Source organism: Epinephelus moara, chromosome 11 (assembly GCF_006386435.1).
Source record: "Epinephelus moara isolate mb chromosome 11, YSFRI_EMoa_1.0, whole genome shotgun sequence".
NCBI classification, from domain to species: Eukaryota; Metazoa; Chordata; class Actinopteri; order Perciformes; family Serranidae; genus Epinephelus; species Epinephelus moara.
In genome coordinates, this window is record NC_065516.1 from 4,180,438 (window position 1) to 4,201,460 (window position 21,023).

Here is a 21,023-nt window from a genome sequence, read left to right on the forward strand (position 1 = left end):
GCAGCCGGACCGGCTTGTAAACAATGGCCTGCAGATCAACACAGAGAGAGGGTATGTGAGGTCATGCTATACTCCAGATGAAATTACACCTCTAGTTCTTCACATAGCAATTTTTTAATTCCTTCAATCTAGAAATGATGAATTTCGCTTATTGCTCCTTTAAGAGAGCATTTTGAGGCAACTGACCCTGCTACTTTCTGGCTACAGACTGTGTCTGAGAGTGTGTTCCCTGGTCTAACCAAAGTAGCACTGCACACCTTGACTATGTTTGGATCGACTTACAGCTGTGAGTCAGCTTTTTCCACTATGAACATTATCAAAAACAAGTACCGTTCTAGGCTCACCAATGAACACCTACATATCTACATGAGAATGGCACTGACTCCATTCCAACCAAGATTTAAATTACTGGCAGGGCGGTCACATGCCCATTTCTCTCATTAAGAAAAGTTAAAAAAGAATAATTAAAAGAGGTGGTGTTCAAAGCTCTGTTTGCATTTTTTCCCTAAAAGAGCCACTTTTTAATAATTGTTTTCTGAAGATGTTGACTTTTTTTTACTTGAAAAGTAGGCCTTCAGTTTTTTTAGGCTGGGACCTCTTTAATGTAAGAAAAAAGAAGAATAAAATGTTTAGTCAATGCCCTGTTTGCACTTGTTTTTTCCTAAAAGAGCCACTTTTCATTTATTGTTTTCTGAAGATGTTGACTTTTTTACTTGAAGTGTAGGCCTTCAATTCTTTAGGCTGGGACCTCTTTAATTTAAGAGAAAAAGGGTTATTCGGCTCTGTTTGCACTTTTTTATTTATTTTATTCTGAGGTTTCTGTTTTCTTTAATCTGAAATAAAGGTCTTAAATTTATTTTTACACCACCATATTTACACCATTTAACAGCTCATGGGGCACATGCTGTACCACACAAACAACTTTTGCAGTCACCAACAAAGTATTCTAGATCTAAACTGCCAGGTCAGACCCCCCTTCCCACACACACACACCCTAGTAGACTATCATTTCTGCTCAAACGCAGATCCACACAATGCTGAACCAGAACCGAAAACACTATGCCTTTTGTGTTAGTCAGGCACAGGTCTAGAGCCTTTATGGTAACACATCTGCCTTCCTCTTTGGCATGTTGATAGTCCGCCAAAAATCTAAATGTGTCAGCTGTTTTCTTAAGGCCAAAACACACCAGCCGCGTCATATGACGGCGGCTTCATTGACGCTAGTCAAGTGCTGCCCCCAACACACACAAAAAGTGTCGCGCAAGAGCTGGGAAGTACAAAATAGCGTTTTTTCAAGGGCGGCGACGCTGGAAAAATAGGACAATAGCGTAATGTAACGTCGACGCGCATTGAGCCGCCGCCAGTGTGGGTATGTAAATAGAAAATAATGGGGGCGGCTGTTTTGACGCGCGTCATACGGCGCTGTTGTGTTTTGGCCTTTACTTTGAAAATAGTCTAATAGTAAAAACAAAGCAACATTCCACATTGTAGATCCTGTACTGGTCCCAATATTGAAATGGATGGATAAAATAGGACTCACTCTATAGGCTCAGAAGCCTGGGCTAGAGTGACTCTCATCTTTTCCATTAATTCAGAAGTGAGAAACATATGGATGCTGTAGAATAAGGATTTATTTTTCTATTACACTATTCTCAAGATAAGAAAACAGCTCACAAAGTTTGATTTTGGGGTGGTCTGTGCCTTTAAGTAGTAGCTAGGTTAATGTTTCAGTTTTCAAAGTACTCTAATGCAAAAGATTCTATCAAATGCACTGTACTGTGGCCTTTGTTCTGTTGTAACTGTTTTATTTTATTTTAGCTTGTTTTTATTTTATTCTATTGTATCTTTATTTTTATTTTTCTATTTTAACTTTTTAACTCTTTCTTCTATATTAATATTTTTATATTTCCTTTGTGTTGCTTCTACATTTTTACCAAATTGATACTGTATGTTGATATTTGTATGTAAAGCACTATGAGTCAGTTTCTTTTTTTAAAAAAAGCTTTCAGTACACATGGATTTTAGTTGTTCAACTACCCAACCAGATTAAACTCCTGCATACCTGAGTGAAAACTACTGTAAGGGGGTGCCTATTATAAAAGATAATATCAAAAAGGCAAAAGCCTAACTAAACCACCACTCAAAAGACTATTAAAATGAAATAATATAGATATTCCATGGTGGAAAGTAACTGAATACATTTACTAAAGTATTGTACTAAAGTACAATTTTAAGGTACTTGTACTTTGGGTGTTTCCATTTTATGTAACTTTATACTTCTGCTCCACTACATTTCTGAGGGAAATATTGTACTTTCTATTCCACTACATTTATCTGACACCTTTATATTACTTCAGTAATCTTATAAACGACTCTTTATTGTTAAAGATTAAACCAATGGTCCCCAAACTGTTTGGCTTGTGGGCCTTTACAAAAAAAAGAAAAAGATGTGTATTTGTCTCTGTCAAAACTGTTTGCGGCCAAAACAGGTAAAACTCTCCAATATTTCACAAAGGTAGGATTTTAAATGCAGGACTTTTACTTGTTAGTGGTGTTGTTTAAGGATCTGAGTACTTCTTCCACCACTGTCTATAACTTACTGATGTCAAAACGTAACGTTATCTCTACAACCAGCTAACATTAATCCATTGTCTCACTGCTTGACTGAGCACCAGTGTAAGCTAACATTCACATAATATATGACATCTTACATTGAAATGCCAAGCCATAGACACACATTAGCATTCATCTGTAGTCTAGACACCTGACACAATATAATTCTGAAACTCTGAAAGTGAGAAAGTAAAGTGTCTTAAACTAGCTAGATAGCTACTTACATTAAAGCAACTCGTACCTTTCTTGCATTTCACACAGCACTTAGAAAAAATCCACAACTCCCGCCTCCCTCCAGAGTCCCATCCCCCTCCTCCTGCAACTCCACCTCCCTCCAAAGGCCTACTCCTCCCTCCTCCATTACATCCTCATTACGTCTATGATAGACGTAGGCATTGGCAAGGTAACATTAGATACAGGGAAGAGGAGCGCGAGTGTAACGTTACAACCAAGACAGTCAAACGCAACCCCGGAGTTTTAAAACTCAACCGGAGTCAGTGATGACTGATGAGTTTTAGAATAAGGTTACAGTGCTAACGTTAGATAGTAGCGTCGTTAACATTACTAGTAAGTGGAAACGCACAAGGAGGATAACGTTAATGTTTCAGAGGCTACGCTACAGTAGGCTAACGTTAGCCATTAGCAACTGGATGCTGTGTTGTCATAAAACGTTAAGAACTGAACTGAACTTCTTTATTTGTCCTTTTTATGCGCAGCACAAAAACGAAATGACATCTTGCACACCCCAAGCAAAAAGAAACAAAACATTTAAAAACAATTTGTGCAACATATAAAGAACATACAGTATATATAACGTATAAATATATGGTAGATATTGGGGTTTTTTTTTGTAAAAAGGATCCTTTCCTAGTTTTTGATTTGTTTCTAGTTCACTTCAAATGTGTTTTTGTGTCCAGTTGACACTTCTGTCTGTTCTTTCAAAGAAAACCTAATAAAAAATGATTAACAAAATAAGGTCAAATAAATAAGAAGCTACTAATTGAAAAAGTGGAGTACTGACTGGGTTTGATTACAGTGTGCATGTCTTCTGTTTCTTTACCTGTCAGACTTGAGAAGATGAGTGATTTGGAGGAAGAGGAGGACAGAGCAGGGTCTTTAGTGTCCGGCTGCCTGTCTATGAAGAGCGACCAGTCCAAAGACATTCCTTTATTCTTCAGTAATGAACCTGGACCATCAGACATAAAGTGAGAGACTGTTTCTACTGTAAAGATGCACTGTTCTTTAATCATTACATGAGTTGTTTTTTTTTATTCAACCACCAAGGTTATCCTGAACAAGTTTTTTGGGCCCCAGGCTGAGATCTTTAAAGTTGGGTATAAGGTGCAGCCTGTAACTTTTTCTTCTTTTTTTTTTTTTTAAATGAATCTGACTCACTGAAATAATAACTGTAGATACAAATTCTGACACACCTTATTTTAACTACCTACTTGATCTAAAAACTAAAGGTCTCGATTCAAAACTATACAGTTAATCTGTTGAAATTATCGATATGATATGAATCAAAGTTTAACTGGAAGAATGTCACTCATTAGAAAAAAGAGGTCCCACTCTTTGTGAGTGTGACTCGAGTGAACTACAGTAAGACTTAGTCCAGTCTGATTGTACAGTGATGTTACAGAATGGAGCTTCTTTCTTTACCAATGATCTTTGGCTGAGAAAAGACACTGGCTGTGCTTTAACCAGACAACCTTTACTTTTATTTTGGCCTGCCATCAGGTTTCTCATTGAATTAACATTAATTAGTGACAGCTGATCTTACTAAACACAGTCTCGAAGAAAACTGTGAAATGGACATGATGTCTTACAACTAATTACATTGTGGTGAGCACAAAATAATAATAATAACAATAATAATAATAATAATAATAATAATAGTAATAATAATAATAATAATACTTTTATTTGTATAGCGCTTTTCAAAACACTCAAAGACACTTTACAAAAACAGAAAAAACAAGATAAAAACAACATAAGAGCAGCAAAACACAGTTAAGAGAAGGAATCGGGATGGAATGCAAGTCTGAACAGGTGGGTTTTGACCAAAGAGTTGAAGGAGTTTAAGTCTGTACGGTTACGGATGTGTTGGGGAGAGAATTCCAGAGGGAGGGGGCAGCAATGAAGAAGGCTTTGTCCCCCCAGGTTTTGTGCTTTGTCCTGTGTGGTAGAGAAAGGAGATTTGCATCAGAGGAGTGGAGACTGCGGAAAGGGGTGTGATGGTGCAACAGGTCAGTGAGGTAAGATGGGGCCTGGTTATGGAGGGCTTTGAAGGTGAGGAGAAGGACTTTGAACTGAATGCGTTGAGGAATTGGGAGCCAGTGGAGGTTCTGGAGGACTGGCCTGATATGGTTGCGGGAGCGGGACTGGGTGAGGAGATGGGTAGCAGAATTCTGGATGTATTGTAGTTTGTTGAGGACTTTAGAAGATGAACTATACAGAATGCTATTGCAGTAGTCGAGTCTGGATGTTATGAATGCGTGAATCAGAGTTTCTGCAGTGGAGAAGGTAAATGAGGGGTGGAGCCGAGCTATGTTTTTTAGATGGAAGAAAGCGGTTTTGGTGATATGATTAACGTGCGGTTCAAATGAAAGGTTGCTGTCGAAGTGACTCCGAGGTTGCGTAGATGTGGAGATGGAGAAAGTGTTGAATTTGTAACATTAAGGCTGAAATTATAGATGGTTTTAGTAAGGGAACTAGGGCCGATTAGGATCATGTCTGATTTGTCACAGCTGACTTGTAGAAAGTTAGTTTGCATCCAGGATTTTATTTCAGTGAGGCAATTTTCAAGTGTGGAGCAGATTGCTGTAGTGATGGATTTGGTGGCGATGTAGATCTGGACGTCGTCGGCATAGCAGTGGAAATGGAGGCCATATCGGCGGATGATGTTACCAAGTGGGAGGATGTAGAGGATGAAAAGGAGAGGACCAAGCACAGAACCCTGGGGGACGCCTTGGGACAGAGGAGCGGTAGAGGAGGTGCAGTTATTGATATGGATGAATTGCTGTCTGTTCGAGAGATATGATCTGAACCAGGAGATAGCTTTGCCAGTGATGTTGTAACAGGTTTTAAGACAGGAGAGGAGGATGGAGTGGTTAATTGTGTCAAACGAAGCAGTGAGGTCGAGCATGATGAGGATGTTGAGGTGTCCAGAGTCGGCGGAGAGGAGGAGGTCATTGGTGACTTTGAGAAGAGCTGTTTCAGTGCTGTGTTGTGACCAGAATCTGGATTGAAATGTCTCAAATAGGTCATTGGCGGTGAGGTGGGTTTTGAGGTGAGTGGCAACAACACGCTCCAGGATTTTTGACAGAAAGGGGAGGTTGGAGATGAGCCGGAAGTTGGTCATGATGTCGGGATTGAGTCCGGGTTTTTTGAGGATGGGGTTGACAGTGGCGAGTTTCAAAGGATCTGGGACTGAGCCAGAGCTGAGGGAGGCATTGATAGTTCTGGAGATGAGTGGGGAGATAGAAGGGAGACAGGACTTAACAATTGAGGAAAGGATTGGGTCGTGAACTGATGTAGAGTTACTCATACCTGTAGTGGCTTTTGTGAGGTTCAGAGGAGTCAGTGGGGGGAAGTGTGACAGTGGTGGGACGGAGGTGGGGGGAAGAGCAGGTGGAGGGGTCGGGAAGGGAGGGGAGGTGGTCAGGTTGCTGTAGATGGTGTTGATTTTTGTTTGGAAGAATGACAAGAATGAGTTGCACTTGTCGACTGTGAAGGATGTGGAGGTGTTGTCGATGGGTTTGAGAAGTTTGTTTATTGTGGAGAAAAGAGTTTTGGGGTTGTTGGAGCCAGAGTGTATGAGATGAGAGTAGTAGTTGGACCAGGCTGTGTTGAGGGTGTTCTTGTAGTGTAGCAGGTGGTCTGTGTAGGCTTGAAGGTGAACTGTTAGGCTGGTCTTTTTGTTGAGTCTTTCCAGCTGATGCTTTCGAGATTTCATGGCGTGGAGCTCAGGGGTGTACCAGGGGGCAGAGTGAGTGAAGGAGACGGTTTTAGTTTTGATGGGGGCCAACTGATTTAGGCAGGAGGAGAGGGTGGTGTTATAATAGTGGACAAGGTCAGTGGGGTCATCAGAGAATGGGGGAGGGGAGGTAGATATTATGCTGGTGAGTGAGGCTGGGAGAGCTGAGGGAGTGATGGATTTGAGATTTCTAAAGGATATTGTGCATTTTACTTCAGGAGTGGGGATGGGGATATTAATGTCCATAGTGATTGCCAGGTAGTCAGAGATATGGAAGTTGATGCTGGAGAGGTGGTGTAATGTTAGACCAGTTGAGCAGACCAGATCCAGGACAGGATGTGTCCATGTGAGTGAGTGGGGAAGTTAACATGTTGTGTCAAGTTGAAGCAACGTAAAAGATCCAGAAATTCAATGGCAGATTTGCAGACAGTATTATCAATGTGGAGATTGAAATCGCAGAGGAGGAGAACATAAGGTGAAATGGCGCAGACCTGGGTAAAAAACCCCAGAAAAATCAGACAGGAAGGGGGGGTGGTAGATGATGGCAGAGACAAGGGGAGTCGGACCAGAGAGTTTGAAGACAAGATGTTCAAATGAGTTAACTGCTGGGATGGATGTGGTTATTTTGATGTCCTTCCGATGAACAGCAGCAACACCACCTCCGCGGCCTTCAGGGCGAGGTTTGTCAGTGTATGTGAATCTGGTGGGCGTGGTCTGATGAAGTGAAAAATAGTCCAGGGGTTTGTGCCATGTTTCAGTGATGCAAAGAAAATCCAGGTTGTTGTCGGTGATTAATTCATTCAGGATGAGGCTTTTGTTGTTCAGAGATTGTGTGTTGAATAGAGCCAGTTTCAGATGACGTTGCTTTTGGACGGTTTGAGAGGACTGAGAAATAGTAATGGGTTGTAAATTCTGGGAATGTCTGTGAGCAAAGTGAGGCTTGATTGAGTAGGGTCTTTCAGTGATGATTAGGGGAATGTTTGTGGGAGGGAGGACATAATCGGTGGAAACATATTGTGAAGGGTTGGGAACTGTAGAATGTTTGGGATTTGACCTGGAACTGGCTGTAGTGGTTAGTGGCAGTTGCAGTTGGAGCCTGTAGGGGGAGAGGTTGTGGGAGCCAATGCTTGCAGAATGATCCGTAGAGGAAGAATAGGAACGTACTGAGGAGGGGGTGTGGCATGTAAACAGTCATGGACTTGTGTTTTTCATGGTGTGTACAGTGTGCGCAATGTTGGCTGTTAAAATGAATTAAAACTACATGTTGGCAACAAGAAAACAAAGCTAATGCAAGGTCTATTATGGTATTAAAATCTGCAGTACTGTTTCTCTGGACACAAGAAGGTAGAGAGACTATAGCAGAAACAGTGAGAGATGGGGGGGGTCATAGAGAGAGAAACACAAATTAAAAAAACACTCTTTACTCAGCAAACAACACAACAACAACACAAGACAAAAGAGCAGCAGTATAATAATTTCTCGCTACTTTACCTTGCTGTTTTATTCAGTCACTCCTGCTTATTTTTCCTTACGGTTGTTGCAGTCCATTTAATGGTCCAGTACAGAGTGATATGTTTGAAGCAGCCAGTAATACTTACTAAGTGGGCCTGTTGTATTACTTTAATCTGTTTATAGAAATAATCTTGTCAGAGGAGTTTAAAACTTTGACCAGAAATCCCCCAAGTTCAGCAGTTAAAATGACTGTCTTTGGCATCCAGTTGCTTTCCATACATGGGCAACATGTATCATAACAACTCATCATCAGATCTTTAGTGGAAATTTATACAAATAAAATGGACTGCGGCTCATTAACATAATCTGTAGTCTAAGGAAATGTCTTGCTCAAGTGAAAAAAATTTGAGACCCAAAATTTTGCACCACAGGTGGTAATTTGTTACAGTTTGAGTGAATATCCCCTCTGATGCCTTTAAATGATACGAAAGTCGTTTTTAGCAAGGTCTATGTTTTCAGTCTGTCAGCCTCAGATAGTTGAATCTATTTTAAGATGTCAAGTCTTCTGCCGCTAATGTGGATTTCCTTCTGGCAGTGAAAGGATAAATAAAAACACTGAATTTGCTGAGACATGAATCATCTTTGTACCAGTTCAGACTAAATCATCAGCTTTACCTGCTGATCCACATTGAGTTTGTCTGAATTACACAGCATGTCCAACCAAAACACCAAAGCTTAAATCAACAGGGGGTCGCCTCTCGTTTGATGTCATGTAAATGCTGGAAAAAAACGAGATAGCTTTCTGCCTTTTGAAAGCCGTCTAACAGTGGAGCAGAACATTACCCAGGAGGTCTTCATGAAACTCCACTGTGAGGTATATGAACTGCAATGTTTGAATGTTTGAATAAAACAGAATATTACCAGCCCCTGTCAGGACGTGGTCTGAATTCAGCTTTTGGACTGCAGTTGCTCTTGTTAGATGATGTTAATAACTCTGAAAAGCCTTGCGAGAGCTCAAAGAGACTGCTCACACAACCAACCATAGACAGATGTCTGTCTTTGCAGAAACCTCTGTTGAAATCATTGGACTGCACAGATGATTTGTTCATTTGTGAAACTCTAAACTGGACATGTACTGTAAATTCAGCCCTCTTCAAAAATGGCTGCTGTGGCCTTCTTTTGTTCATCAGACAAATGAAATGCCAGTTGAACTCAATTTCCCAGGCTCCCTCACTTTTCACACCTTAGTATGAAGCCCTGCCCATGGGCTCACTTTTCATCTACCATTGGTCACTGTGTCATGTGACCTTTGACATCAACAAGCCAACAAGAGGAGCAACTCTCCACTCCTCTGTCTCTTTCTCCTGGTACCTCCACAGAAGTGGGTCGGGAACATAACGGTTTAATCTCGTCAGAGATCTTTGGTCTAAACTGGGCTTAATATTGCACAAAAGTGAATGAATCGCTATCCTTTGCTATGTCAAGAACTCTAAAATTCTTCAGTCCTTACTATTAATATGGTAATTCTGGTTACAGTTATTATTTTAATTGTCAATCATAGTTGCAAATTGATAGTTAAGTGTATTTTATGAGTTGATTAATTGGCTATCATTTTCCCTTTTTGGGAATGGTACCCCACAAGGTTATTTATTGTTATTAAAATCATATAATTTCACATAATTAATCATTATTTTTTGATAATGATTAATTATTTCTAATAGCCATTTTAGTACTTTGAACCACAAGTTCACAACACCTGTGGTGGCTGGCATCCAGGGCACTGCCCCTTAAGAGGTTTGCCTCCTATTTACCTGACAGGTCTTTCTCTGTTAAGATTCATGGCCTCTCCTCTTCTGCCCACATCACCTGTGGTGTACCTCAATGTTCTATCTTAGGGCCCATTTTATTTGCACTGTATATGCTTCCTCTAGGCTCCATTTTCTGCCAGCACAATGTCTCCTTTCATTGTTATTGATTTTAAGGTCCTTTTATTTATTTTTTAAAGCCATGTGCTGGCATCCCAGTATATTGCTGAACGTCTCTGTCCCTGCCCCAGCTCCCCACCTCTTAGATCTTCAGAACAATGTCTTTTAACTGTCCCACGACTGAGGCTGGTGACTGAGGGGGATTGTGACTTTGCGGTAGCTGCTCCAAAGCTCTGGAACAGCCTTCCACTCTCAATCAAATGCTCCCCCTCCACTGACACCTTTAAGACAAATCTTAAGACATACATATTTTCAATGGCGTTTGCTTGCTCATAGTGGTTTTAATATTTTAGTATTTTATCATTTGTTTACATATGTAATTGTTCTTACTAGTGTTATTCTGTTTTATATTTGTGTACGTTATATTGCTATATATTTGTATGTCATTCTTTTAATTTATACAGCACTTTGGTTAAGTGTACTTGATTTTAAATGTGCTATATAAATACATTTGATTTTATTTGATTTGCAAGATATGCAAACTCCATGGTAATATAATATATGCATAATATATTGAAGAATGAGTTCACCTCCACAGAGAGAAGAAGAAGAGGTGTCATGTTTTTGTGGAGGAGCAGAGTTCCTGCTGTTCTTTGTGTCAGGACGTCCTGAAGGATCCAGTCTCTACCAGCTGTGGACACTGGTTCTGCAGACAGTGCATCACCTCATACTGGGACCAGTCTGCTTCATCAGGAGACTTCTCGTGTCCCCAGTGTGGAAAAAGATCCAGAACAAGAGCTGGACTGCAGACAGCCAGTAAGACCAGTGCTGTACAAGGTAAGGCTGTGCATCTGTTTGATGATGTCATGACATATTTTTATAAAAATCCAATTGTTTTGTGTTACTTAATGTTGGTCATGAAAATAATTACCAGATTCTCAAAATCGTTTTCTTTTGTCTCAAGTCTTTTCTTCTCTTTCAGCAGATGTAAGTCTGCAGGAGGTTTTAGATGAACATAAGATCGTTCTGAAGAGGAGATGTGAATGTGTGACTGAGGGAACTGATGAAACAGGAAGTGGAACCCTCCTCAACAGGATCTACACTGAGCTCTACATCACAGAGGGACAGAGTGAAGAGGTTAATACCCAACATGAGGTGAGGCAGCTGGAGACAGTTTCCAAGATGAAGACCCTCCATGACACTCCAATCAAATGCCACAAAATCTTTAAAGCCTTACCTGACCAACAGGAACACATCAGAGTCGTTCTGATGAACGGCGTTGCTGGTGTTGGAAAAACCCTCACAGTGCTGAAGTACACTCTGGACTGGGCAGAGGGTTTGGAAAACCAAGATGTCAGTCTGGTGATTCTGCTTTTGTTCAGGGAGCTGAACTTGATCAAAGATGAGCAGTACAGCCTTCTCAAGCTGCTCCATGTTTTCCATCCAACATTACAGAAGGTCAAGGCAGAGGACCTCGCTGTCTGTAAAGTTCTGTTCATCTTTGACGGCCTGGATGAAAGCAGACTTTCATTGGATTTCCACAACAATGAGGTTGTGTCTGATGTCACACAGGAGTCATCAATCAACGTGCTGTTGACAAACCTCATCAAGGGGAAGCTGCTTCCCTCGGCTCTGGTCTGGATAACTTCCCGACCTGCAGCAGCCAATCAGATCCCTCCTGCATGTGTTGACAGGGTAACAGAAGTACGAGGCTTCACTGACGCCCAGAAGGAGGAGTACTTCAGGAGGAGAGTCAGTGATGAAGAGCGGTCCAGCAGAATCATCTCACACATGAAGACATCCAGGAGCCTCCACATCATGTGTCTAATCCCAGTCTTCTGCTGGATCACTGCTACAGTTCTGGATCACATGTTGACTACAGAGCAGAGAGGAGAGCTGCCCAAGACCCTGACTGACCTGTACTCACACTTCCTGCTGGTTCAGACAAAGAGGAAGAAGCACAAGTATGATGAGGGACATGAGACCAGTCCACAGGAGCTGACGGAGGCTGACAGGGACGTTCTTCTGAAGCTGGGGAGGCTGGCGTTTGAACATCTGGAGAAAGGAAACATCATGTTCTACCAAGAAGACCTGGAGCGCTGTGGTCTTGATGTCACAGAGGCCTTGGTGTACTCAGGAGTTTGTACAGAGATCTTCAAAAGAGAGTGTGTGATCTTCCAGAAATCAGTCTACTGCTTTGTTCATCTGAGCGTTCAGGAGTTTCTGGCTGCAGTCTACATGTTCCACTGTTACACCAACAGGAAGACAGAGGTACTGGAGGACTTCCTGGGGAAAGACTGGAACTACAAACACAGAGATTCAAACTCACAGTGTTTTCTCAAGAAGATTGCTAAGTATCTTGAAACAGATGAAGATGAGTACTGTGATTATAAGAATTACACTGACTCATCCCTGGACGTCTTCTTAAGGAAGGTAATGACCAAATCACTTGAAAGTAAAAATGGTCACCTGGACCTGTTTGTTCGCTTCCTTCATGGCCTGACACTGGAGTCCAACCAGAGACTGTTAGGAGGTCTGCTGGGTCAGACAGACAACAGTTCAAGAAGCATCAGAAGAGCCATCAAAAACCTGAAGGAGATGAACAGCGGTAAGATCTCTCCTGACAGAAGCATCAACATCTTCCATTGTCTGCTGGAGATGAACGACCACTCAGTTCATCAGGAGATCCAAGAGTTCCTGAAGTCAGAGAACAGATCAGAGAAGAAACTCTCTGAGATCCACTGCTCAGCTCTGGCCTACATGCTGCAGATGTCAGAGGAGGTTTTGGATGAGTTGGACCTGAATAAGTACAACACAACAGAGGAGGGACGACTGAGACTGATTCCAGCTGTGAGGAACTGCAGAAAGGCTCAGTGAGTCCAGATGTGGTTAACATTATTAATCAGTGTAGATTAGTGGTTAAGGTCTTCCAATATGCACACACCACAAAATTTTAATTATTCTTAAAATACTGTTACACTTGTAGGTTCTATTTTTATCACAAGGGTACTTGAGCTGGTTCAAATCGTGCAGAAGTAAAACATTTTGATTTCAGTTAGTTGTGTTTATAACTGTCAAGTTATTAAACATAGTTCTGTTTATTTGTAATAATTCTTGATTTTACTGTTTTTTTTTGTGTTTATCCTATTTTGGGTGATGGAAAAATAAATCAAGGACTTTAGAAACTGTGGTTGAGGTTTTATTATAGCAGCATTTTATCACAATATATGGTATTATTATATGGTTATTACTGTATGCAGTAAAGTTATTGTTACATGAGTCTGTTTTGCAAGTTATCTCATATAATAATAGCTTGCTAAGCCCATCCTGATGACGTGGGCTCAACACTCTGTTTCGCTCTCTGTATCAGTCTAAAAATTGCTGCTGCTTCAAACACTTTCCAGAACTGAAATCTAGTTGGGCCAATCAGGGGTCTGCACCACAGTGACAATGTAAGCAGCCAATCGGGGACTGTGTTGTAGTTGATGATGTAAAATGCAGGCCGCTGTTTATAAAACTCTGGGTCCACACCATTACCCCACTGGCGTATGCCAGCTGTGCGCCGAGTAGGTGAAGTCTGCAAACCATTTGTCGGATATTTTAGCCGGCAGATCAGCCAGATATGTTGCTATATTTGAGTGGCATATGTCACCATGACCACATGGCTCATTCAAACACAAATAAGTCAAGGGAGGCTGATAAAAAAGAAAACTGATGAATGTCATTCAGACTTACAGGAAATCATACTTTGAACATTACTATCCACGCAGGTTATTATTTGCAAACTAAGAAAGATACCATGGCTTTAGCTCTGTAGGCCGTTGTTTGTTTTGTCAGGTGACAATTACATGGTTGCTACCGTCTGCTGACAGATTACATGCCATTTAAATTGCTTTCCCAATCCTCGCAGTTACGTGGTAAGTGGTGCACCGGTGCACTGAAATGGAGTGGGCCCAGTAATCGTGGCTCCCAGAGCAACAAGCAAGCAATTCAATTTCACCTGTAGGTGGAGCTAAAAGATTTGAAAAATTGCTGTTGAAGCAGCAGCTGCAGCTGGGAGCAGAATCAGCCCCAACTAACGGCTTCGAGCTCTCACACCCATTTTCTTCAGAAAATACAAATATTGTAGTTTATAAATACAACCTTTATTTAATCAGATCTCTCTCCAGCCTGAGAGATCTTTCAGTCCAGCATGTCTGATTTGAATTGAGCCTCTTATGATAGACTTGACTGAGATCAGCAGCATATTATTAATCAGTGTTGTTATGGTAACATTAGGATGATGTCTGTAGGAGGCTGACATTATGATGATTCACAACAACACAATGACAAATGACAAACGTTAGCAGAGTGAACACAGCAATAGGTTAAAATTATTGCAAAAATAGAGTCACTAACAAAGTCGAGTTTCTCAGAGGAAAAATACATTTTTGCCATTGGGCTGACTGGTTTTGGCAAAAGCTTGATTTATCAACTGGCTCCGTTGGTGGTTAAGAAGTTCCCTGGTGTTTTGTTAGGCTGATTGGCTGAAGGAGTTTGTCTGTCAAGGTGAGTGCTCCTGCCCGCTGGAATTGTTTGGAGCAGCAGTAATGCCAAACTGATACAGAGAGTTAAACAGAATGTTAAGCTCACATAATCAGGATGGTCTTAACAGGCTAATATATTAAGACATACAGGTAATACCTGATTTCAACCTACAGGAAACACTGATAACATATCTTTTCATTTTTGTGCCATGATAGACTGTCTCGCTGTGGAATCTCAGAGACTCACTGTGAAGTTGTGGCCTCAGCTTTGAAGTCCAACCCCTCCCATCTGAGAGAGTTGGACTTGAGTTACAACACATTGCAGGATTCAGCTGTGAACCAGCTATCTACTGGACTGGGGAATCCAAATTGTAAACTGGAGACTCTGAGGTCAGTCCACTGACTGTAGCTTATGTAGTTTTACATGTACAATTCAAATCAAATGTATGAATTAAAATTTGATGTCTCGGTCAGAGCAGAAATCTTAAGAATTTTCACATTTTCTGAAGTTTACGGTCTTTCCAAATGGCTGAATATTTGGTAGCGTAATGAAAAATCATAGGAATAACATGCATGAGAGGACTGGCCCATCAGTCAATGAAGATGATGTCAATACTGATGGGGCTGTAGAGCCTGTGAGGGCTATGTAAAAGGTTTTTGAAGATCTGATGATAGCAGATGAAAACAAAACAAAAAAAAACATTACTAGGTCTTGTGGCATGTTTTGCTTAAAATAATTTCCATTTAATAGAATTTTATTCATACACTGCATTTTGCAGTGCACTTTTCCATTACATGTGCAGATCATTTGCCAGCATCACATTTAATTGCAATGTGTGTGATTTCATTGAATTCCATTCTTCAATCACATATGCAGCCCGCAATACTGCCAACACTACTGCATTGCCTGAGTCAAAGAACTAAGTCTTAATAACTTATTCTGAGCGCTGCTTTGTTACTTTATATACTGCGTGCTGAAACCTGTGATATTTCTAAAACATTACCAGTGAATTAAAAAAAAAATACAGCAGTCAGCCCAGTTAATGTGAGCAGATATTGAAGTGGCAAATCCTCTCGATGACGGCAACAAACTTGGTCACTAAAATAGTGTTTGTGATTTAGAGCAAGAACAGAATATACTCTTTTTATGCTGTTTATCTTTGACAAATGAGACATGGCTTGCCATGACTCTGAGGAAGACGCAGTAGCGTCAAAACGTCAGTTTGTTTGCACTTTATTAAAAGCTCTGCAATTTTATCGAGTGCTCCAGCCTCCTTTCATTTGGGTTCAGTCATTTTTTGAAGTGGCCCACTTGATTTAGTGTCTAAATGAGACATGGGGCTCTAGTTTCCCGGTGCAGCGCAGGTGGCGCAGGGTGGCGCAGGGTGGCGAACCCCGCGCAGAGCTAGTTTCAAGCAGCGCAACCCGAGGCGCGCTCAGTTTGGTAGTTTGGCAGACCGAGGTGCGCTGAGATGGNGCCTGCCGCGGAGCTTCCCGGCACGGCGCGGCCAGTGTAGATGACACAGTCGGTTAACATGGGCGCTGAAAGGAAACTGCCTTCACTTCTTGGCGCTTCGAGGCTATTCGCGGCGCTTCCGCGGGCGGTGTGGGCGCTTCGAGGCTATTCGCGGCGCTTCCGCGGGCGGTGTGGCCCTGGCGTGAGACTGCGAGAGAGAAAGAGAGAGCGCGCACGAGAGAAACGCAACACTGATTTACAATTGTGGTGACCTCCTCCCAGTTTACCTTTGCATCATCAGCCCGTGGAGGTCTGCCCGCAGTTCCGTATATTTGGACACTGCGAGCTTGGACCTCCCGGAGCAAAACATCAGTTTCCTCCTGGGAGAAGTTTGGCCCTCTGACGCTGCTGCTCTCTTCTGCCATGGCGAATTGAGTAAACTCTCATTACGCCTTCGTGCGACGCATTTAAGGGCGAGGAGAGGGGCTCATTTGATTGGTGTGATGTGTGTAAAACCCACTCCATGCCTTCTCTCCTCCCTCTTTCTGACTTGGGAAAGAGGAGTAGCTGCGCCAGCACGCACGGTGTGCCAAACTTACAAAATCCGCCTGGCCACATCCAGTTGGCGAAGCGCAGGTGCGCTGCGCCCCCGCCTCGCCCGGTCTGCGAAACTAGAGCCCATGGCGTTTACACAGAGCTCTTTAGATCAGAAAGTTCAGCAAATTTAAAAAAAAATTGAGTTTCTCCTTTGTTCATCAGATAAAAGAAAGGCCAAATGAAATCATTCCTTCACAGTTTCTCACAAAGGCTTCTTCACACCTTCTTGAGAAGCTTGCCAGTTCAAACATGATTAGCCACTCTGACATGTGACCCCTTGTAATGTCACCAAGCTAACAAAAGAAGAATTTTCTGCTCTTCATTATTTTTTTTACTTTTGGCACCTCCAGAGAGGTGGCTTCTTGGGCAGCTGGAGCTGTGACACCCTTCTCCTGCTTTTCCTTACCTGTCTGCATGCTCACAGCAGAAAATACTCTCTGATCTGAACATGGCCTGCTCACGCAGCCACACTACAGAGTTAGCACTGAACTGCTAACTGTAAGGACACACAGAGCAAACTGCACCACTGGAACATAGCACAGCAATAAATGCATCTGGAACCACAAGTCTTTCCAGCTTTGCTTTGACAGAATCGCTGGCCCATGCAGTACCACAAAGTAACTCTTCCCTCCATTTCATGGACTGGTAATGTAACAACTGGGCATTGTATTAGTACAGCAATAAAGGTTAAGCAAGCCTGTTAACATTTGTCACTGTATGTAACATATATTAATTTAATGTTTTTCAATGGATTATAGTTGTGATTGTTATGTATGCCTTATGTCAGGTTATTTGTTAGTTGGCAGCTAACCATATGATGTTAGTTAGGTCATGATTTACACTCTTGCATGCAAATAAACATCCTTTTACTAACCATTTATACCTCTAGATCACATATATATACTGTAATTTGGTTTTCAAATAATTACACTCAAAAAAGGGAACTGAAAGTTCCCACTTTACACATTTGCGTTGTTCCTTTGTCTTGACTGATCACATGTAGTCAGGCAGAACCTCTCCTGGTCTGAGGCTATCTTTGATCCAGCCAACCCATTTGTAGTCTATGCTGTCAGCCAAATGTTGACAACACTTGTATATAGTGACTAGTTGGGATTGGTGTGTTTATTTTTGCTTTTTTGCTTTATTGTGAATATATACCTTGTACCAGAGTGAATGCCAGCTACCTTGTCGAGAACTCCAACATCCTTCAACCTTTACTATGTCTGATTTGAATTGAGCCTCTTATGATAGACTTAACTGAGATCAGCAGCATCAGTGTTGACATGAATAGGTGTATGGATGTTATGGTAACATTAGGATGATGTCTGTAGGAGGCTGGCATTATGATGATTCACATCAACACAATGACAAAGTCACTACTCATTTTAGTGAAAAGCTCATTGATTAGGACATAGTAATGTTGAAGTACACATTAAAACCTGAACACACCTGATTAGGTTGTAAATGGATTTTTATCTATATATTTGTATGTAATTTATTCTTTATTCAGATTGAGTTACTGCGGGTTGTCAGAGCTCAGCTGTGTTTCTCTGGCCTCAGCCCTGAAGTCCAACCCCTTCCATCTGATAGAGCTGGAATTGAGTAACAACAGCAAGCTGCAGGATTCCGAAGTGAAGCTGCTGTGTGATTTTCTGGAGAGTCCACACTGCAGACTGAAGACTCTGAGGTCAGACACCATTCTTTTTACTTCTGTGCTGAGACTGAAATGATGTGAAAGTTGTGGTGACACTACATTGCAGACATAAGGCTGATATTATACTGATCAATACTGAGTATCATTTTACCAAAGTCTGTACTTGATTTTCATCTTATTTTCCCCATCAACTTTATTTAAATAAATAATAATGTAAATCCATAAATAAAATTAACAATGAACCTCTATATTAACCCTTTAGGCGCCGGAGTTTATTTAAGAAAATATTCAATTTTCATTTAAAGATTTCAAAAGGCTGTAGCTTGAAAGTTGTGAGAGATAAAGGCATACTGTAAATGAGAAAACTATTCATCATGACCCAAAGTTTGTGATGGGAGTAAATTAACGTATCTAATTTGCATATTGTGACATCACTAGGCGGCGGCTGTTGAGTTAAAGAACGACAGGTGGACTCAATAATGCAGACAACCACAGAGCTCACTTCAAAAAGGGTTTATTTGCTCCACCGAGAGAATTATACTAGTTGTCCAGAGTGGGTTTTGAACCCCGGTCTTCTGCATTGAAGGCGGCAACACTGCTGTTGGACCACATGGACAGGTAGTACTCACTGGCTGATACCACAGATAACCAGGACAGGGGAGAGGACGGAGCTGGACTGAGGCAGGGTGGGGGGGAGATCCAGGATTGGGTGTCAGAGGAGTGGGGCAGGCAGTGGAGCAGAGCAGGCTGAGGAGGATGCAGCTTGAGGCTGGACTGCAGCGGGCACAGACAGCAGCAGGTGAGGCAGGTCAGCAGCTGAAGTTCCGGAGATGCAAACATACGAAGGTTGACAACGAACTAGCGACGACTGCAGAGAAGAGCCGGTCTCAAATACTCCAGGTAGATTGCTGAATGATTGCAGGTGTGGAGATGATTGCTGCAGCCTGCCTCACCTGCTCACACTCACACAGAAAGGAGGGGGGAAGGGAAGAGGGAAAGGAAAAACCAGGTGCAATCCTAACAGCAGCGGCCATATCTGATTATATAACGCTTAGTAAAACTGAATTTTGAACATACTTACACAGTTGATTTTTTAAAATTTATTTTTATTTTTTATTTTTGTTATCTCATCCTCAAAATGCCCAGTGGTCCTCAGTCTCAGACTTTTCTGCAAGCCCCATGCACAAATGAAGTGACAGGAAAGCTTTCATCTCAGGGACAGTAACATCATACCAGTCATTGAGTCTGGATTTTGGTTTTATCTGTTCTCTGGATAAGAACTGATTAGCATAACTGTTGGTTGCATTTGTGATAAGGGTCCAGAAATCATTATCTAAAAATAGAGACAGGAAATCATTGGGTTTAGCATTTGTGAGATCCGTGTCTCCATGATACTGAACAGTCCCTTATCCACCAGTGATCCCCTTCTTCTTTTCTCAAGTAAACCCAGCCATCATCATCACTGTTTACAGCTCTGCTTTTACCACCCCTGCTGCCTCCAACACATCCCCTCCTTGTCTAATTTCTGCCACCCAGACCACGGTGAGGTAAAGTCTGGTTATTATCGATGTCATGTGCTGCTTTGTGTGGGCCGTCATGCATACGATGCACAGATGCACCTTCACTTTCACTTTTGTCTCTCGGCTACCGATCATCATCAGAGGGCAAATATTTCCCATCAGAATCAGAATCGGCAAGTAACTAAGTACTTCATCAACACTGAAAAGTCCTTTAGGCATTTTGTGTGTTTTTGCTGTATTTTGCTCTCTATCTGCTGGCCCTCGCACCGCTCTGTCCAACTCCGTTCACCCGCTATGTTCACTCTGCTCGCTGGGATCTGCCCCTCCCTCCCCTGTTTTAAACTCTTTTTTTCTCAAACTTTTTGAATAGAAACACATCCACAAATGACATCAGGATTGAAGCTGCACATGTTCACCACCTAGGGCTACAAAGTAGTAACACGATTTGGCAGTATATTTGGAGCTATGATCTGTTTTATTCAGCAATGTTGCTTGTCGCAATTTTGCGACTTTGGCGCTTAGAGGGTTAAGTCTCAGGGACGGCATGGTGATGCATTGGTTAGAACTGTCACCTTGCAGCAGGAGGGCTCTGGGATTAAACTTGGCGGCCATTCTGTGTGGAATTTGCATGTTCTTCTCGTGTCAGCATGGGTTTACTCTGGGTTCTCCAGCTTCCCCCACAGTCCAAAGACATGCATGTTAATTGGTTACTCTAAATTGGCCATAGGTGTGAATGTGAGCGTGAATGGTTGTCTGTTTCTATGTGTCAGCTTTGTGATAGTCTGGCTACCTGTTTAGGGTGTATTTCACCCACTGTCAGCTCGGGTAGGCTCCAGCTCCCAGCCCTAAACAGTAAGAGTGGTTATGGATAATGAATAAATTAACTATTAGACTTCGTTGTGCTGAATGGCACAGAAAAAGGAGAGAGCTCGGAAGTGTACATATTTCATTGCAAATTCCTTCGGATTTGCCAAGAGAATCCTCCGACAGGAGCGCAGTTGCCGACTTACCTGCACGCAGAAAGAGGTTGACAAGTACCTCGGTGCCACCTATAGTGACAGTGCAGGATCAGGGCCAAGTGGAGGAGAAATCAAGCACCATTGAGCACATCAGGAACATCTCACTCAGTGTTAAAGGGCCAGTGTGTAAAATGGGTTGAAAACAGTGACATCAGTGGTCAAATTCTAGATTGCAGGGCTCACTCGCTCACCCCTCCCGTTGGGTAAATGACGGTGGCCTCGTAAGGACAAAAAGCCTTGCGCAGACACGAGTTTTTCAGGAGTAGGTCTATCTAGCAACGAGGT

General features: G+C 42.0%; 1 protein-coding gene across 1 annotated transcript in view; it reads left to right on the forward strand.

Annotated features, from left to right (window-relative positions):
* The first annotated feature begins 3,680 nt into the window (after nucleotides 1–3,680).
* LOC126397590 (NACHT, LRR and PYD domains-containing protein 12-like) overlaps nucleotides 3,681–21,023 on the forward strand; it is a 26,102-nt gene continuing 8,759 nt past the window's right edge. The window contains exons 1-5 of the mRNA XM_050056480.1: nucleotides 3,681–3,818; nucleotides 10,565–10,803; nucleotides 10,949–12,839; nucleotides 14,709–14,882; nucleotides 18,056–18,232. Coding sequence (XP_049912437.1) covers nucleotides 3,691–3,818; nucleotides 10,565–10,803; nucleotides 10,949–12,839; nucleotides 14,709–14,882; nucleotides 18,056–18,232 — 2,609 coding nt within the window. The 5' untranslated portion in view covers nucleotides 3,681–3,690. The remainder of the gene's footprint in view (nucleotides 3,819–10,564; nucleotides 10,804–10,948; nucleotides 12,840–14,708; nucleotides 14,883–18,055; nucleotides 18,233–21,023) is intronic.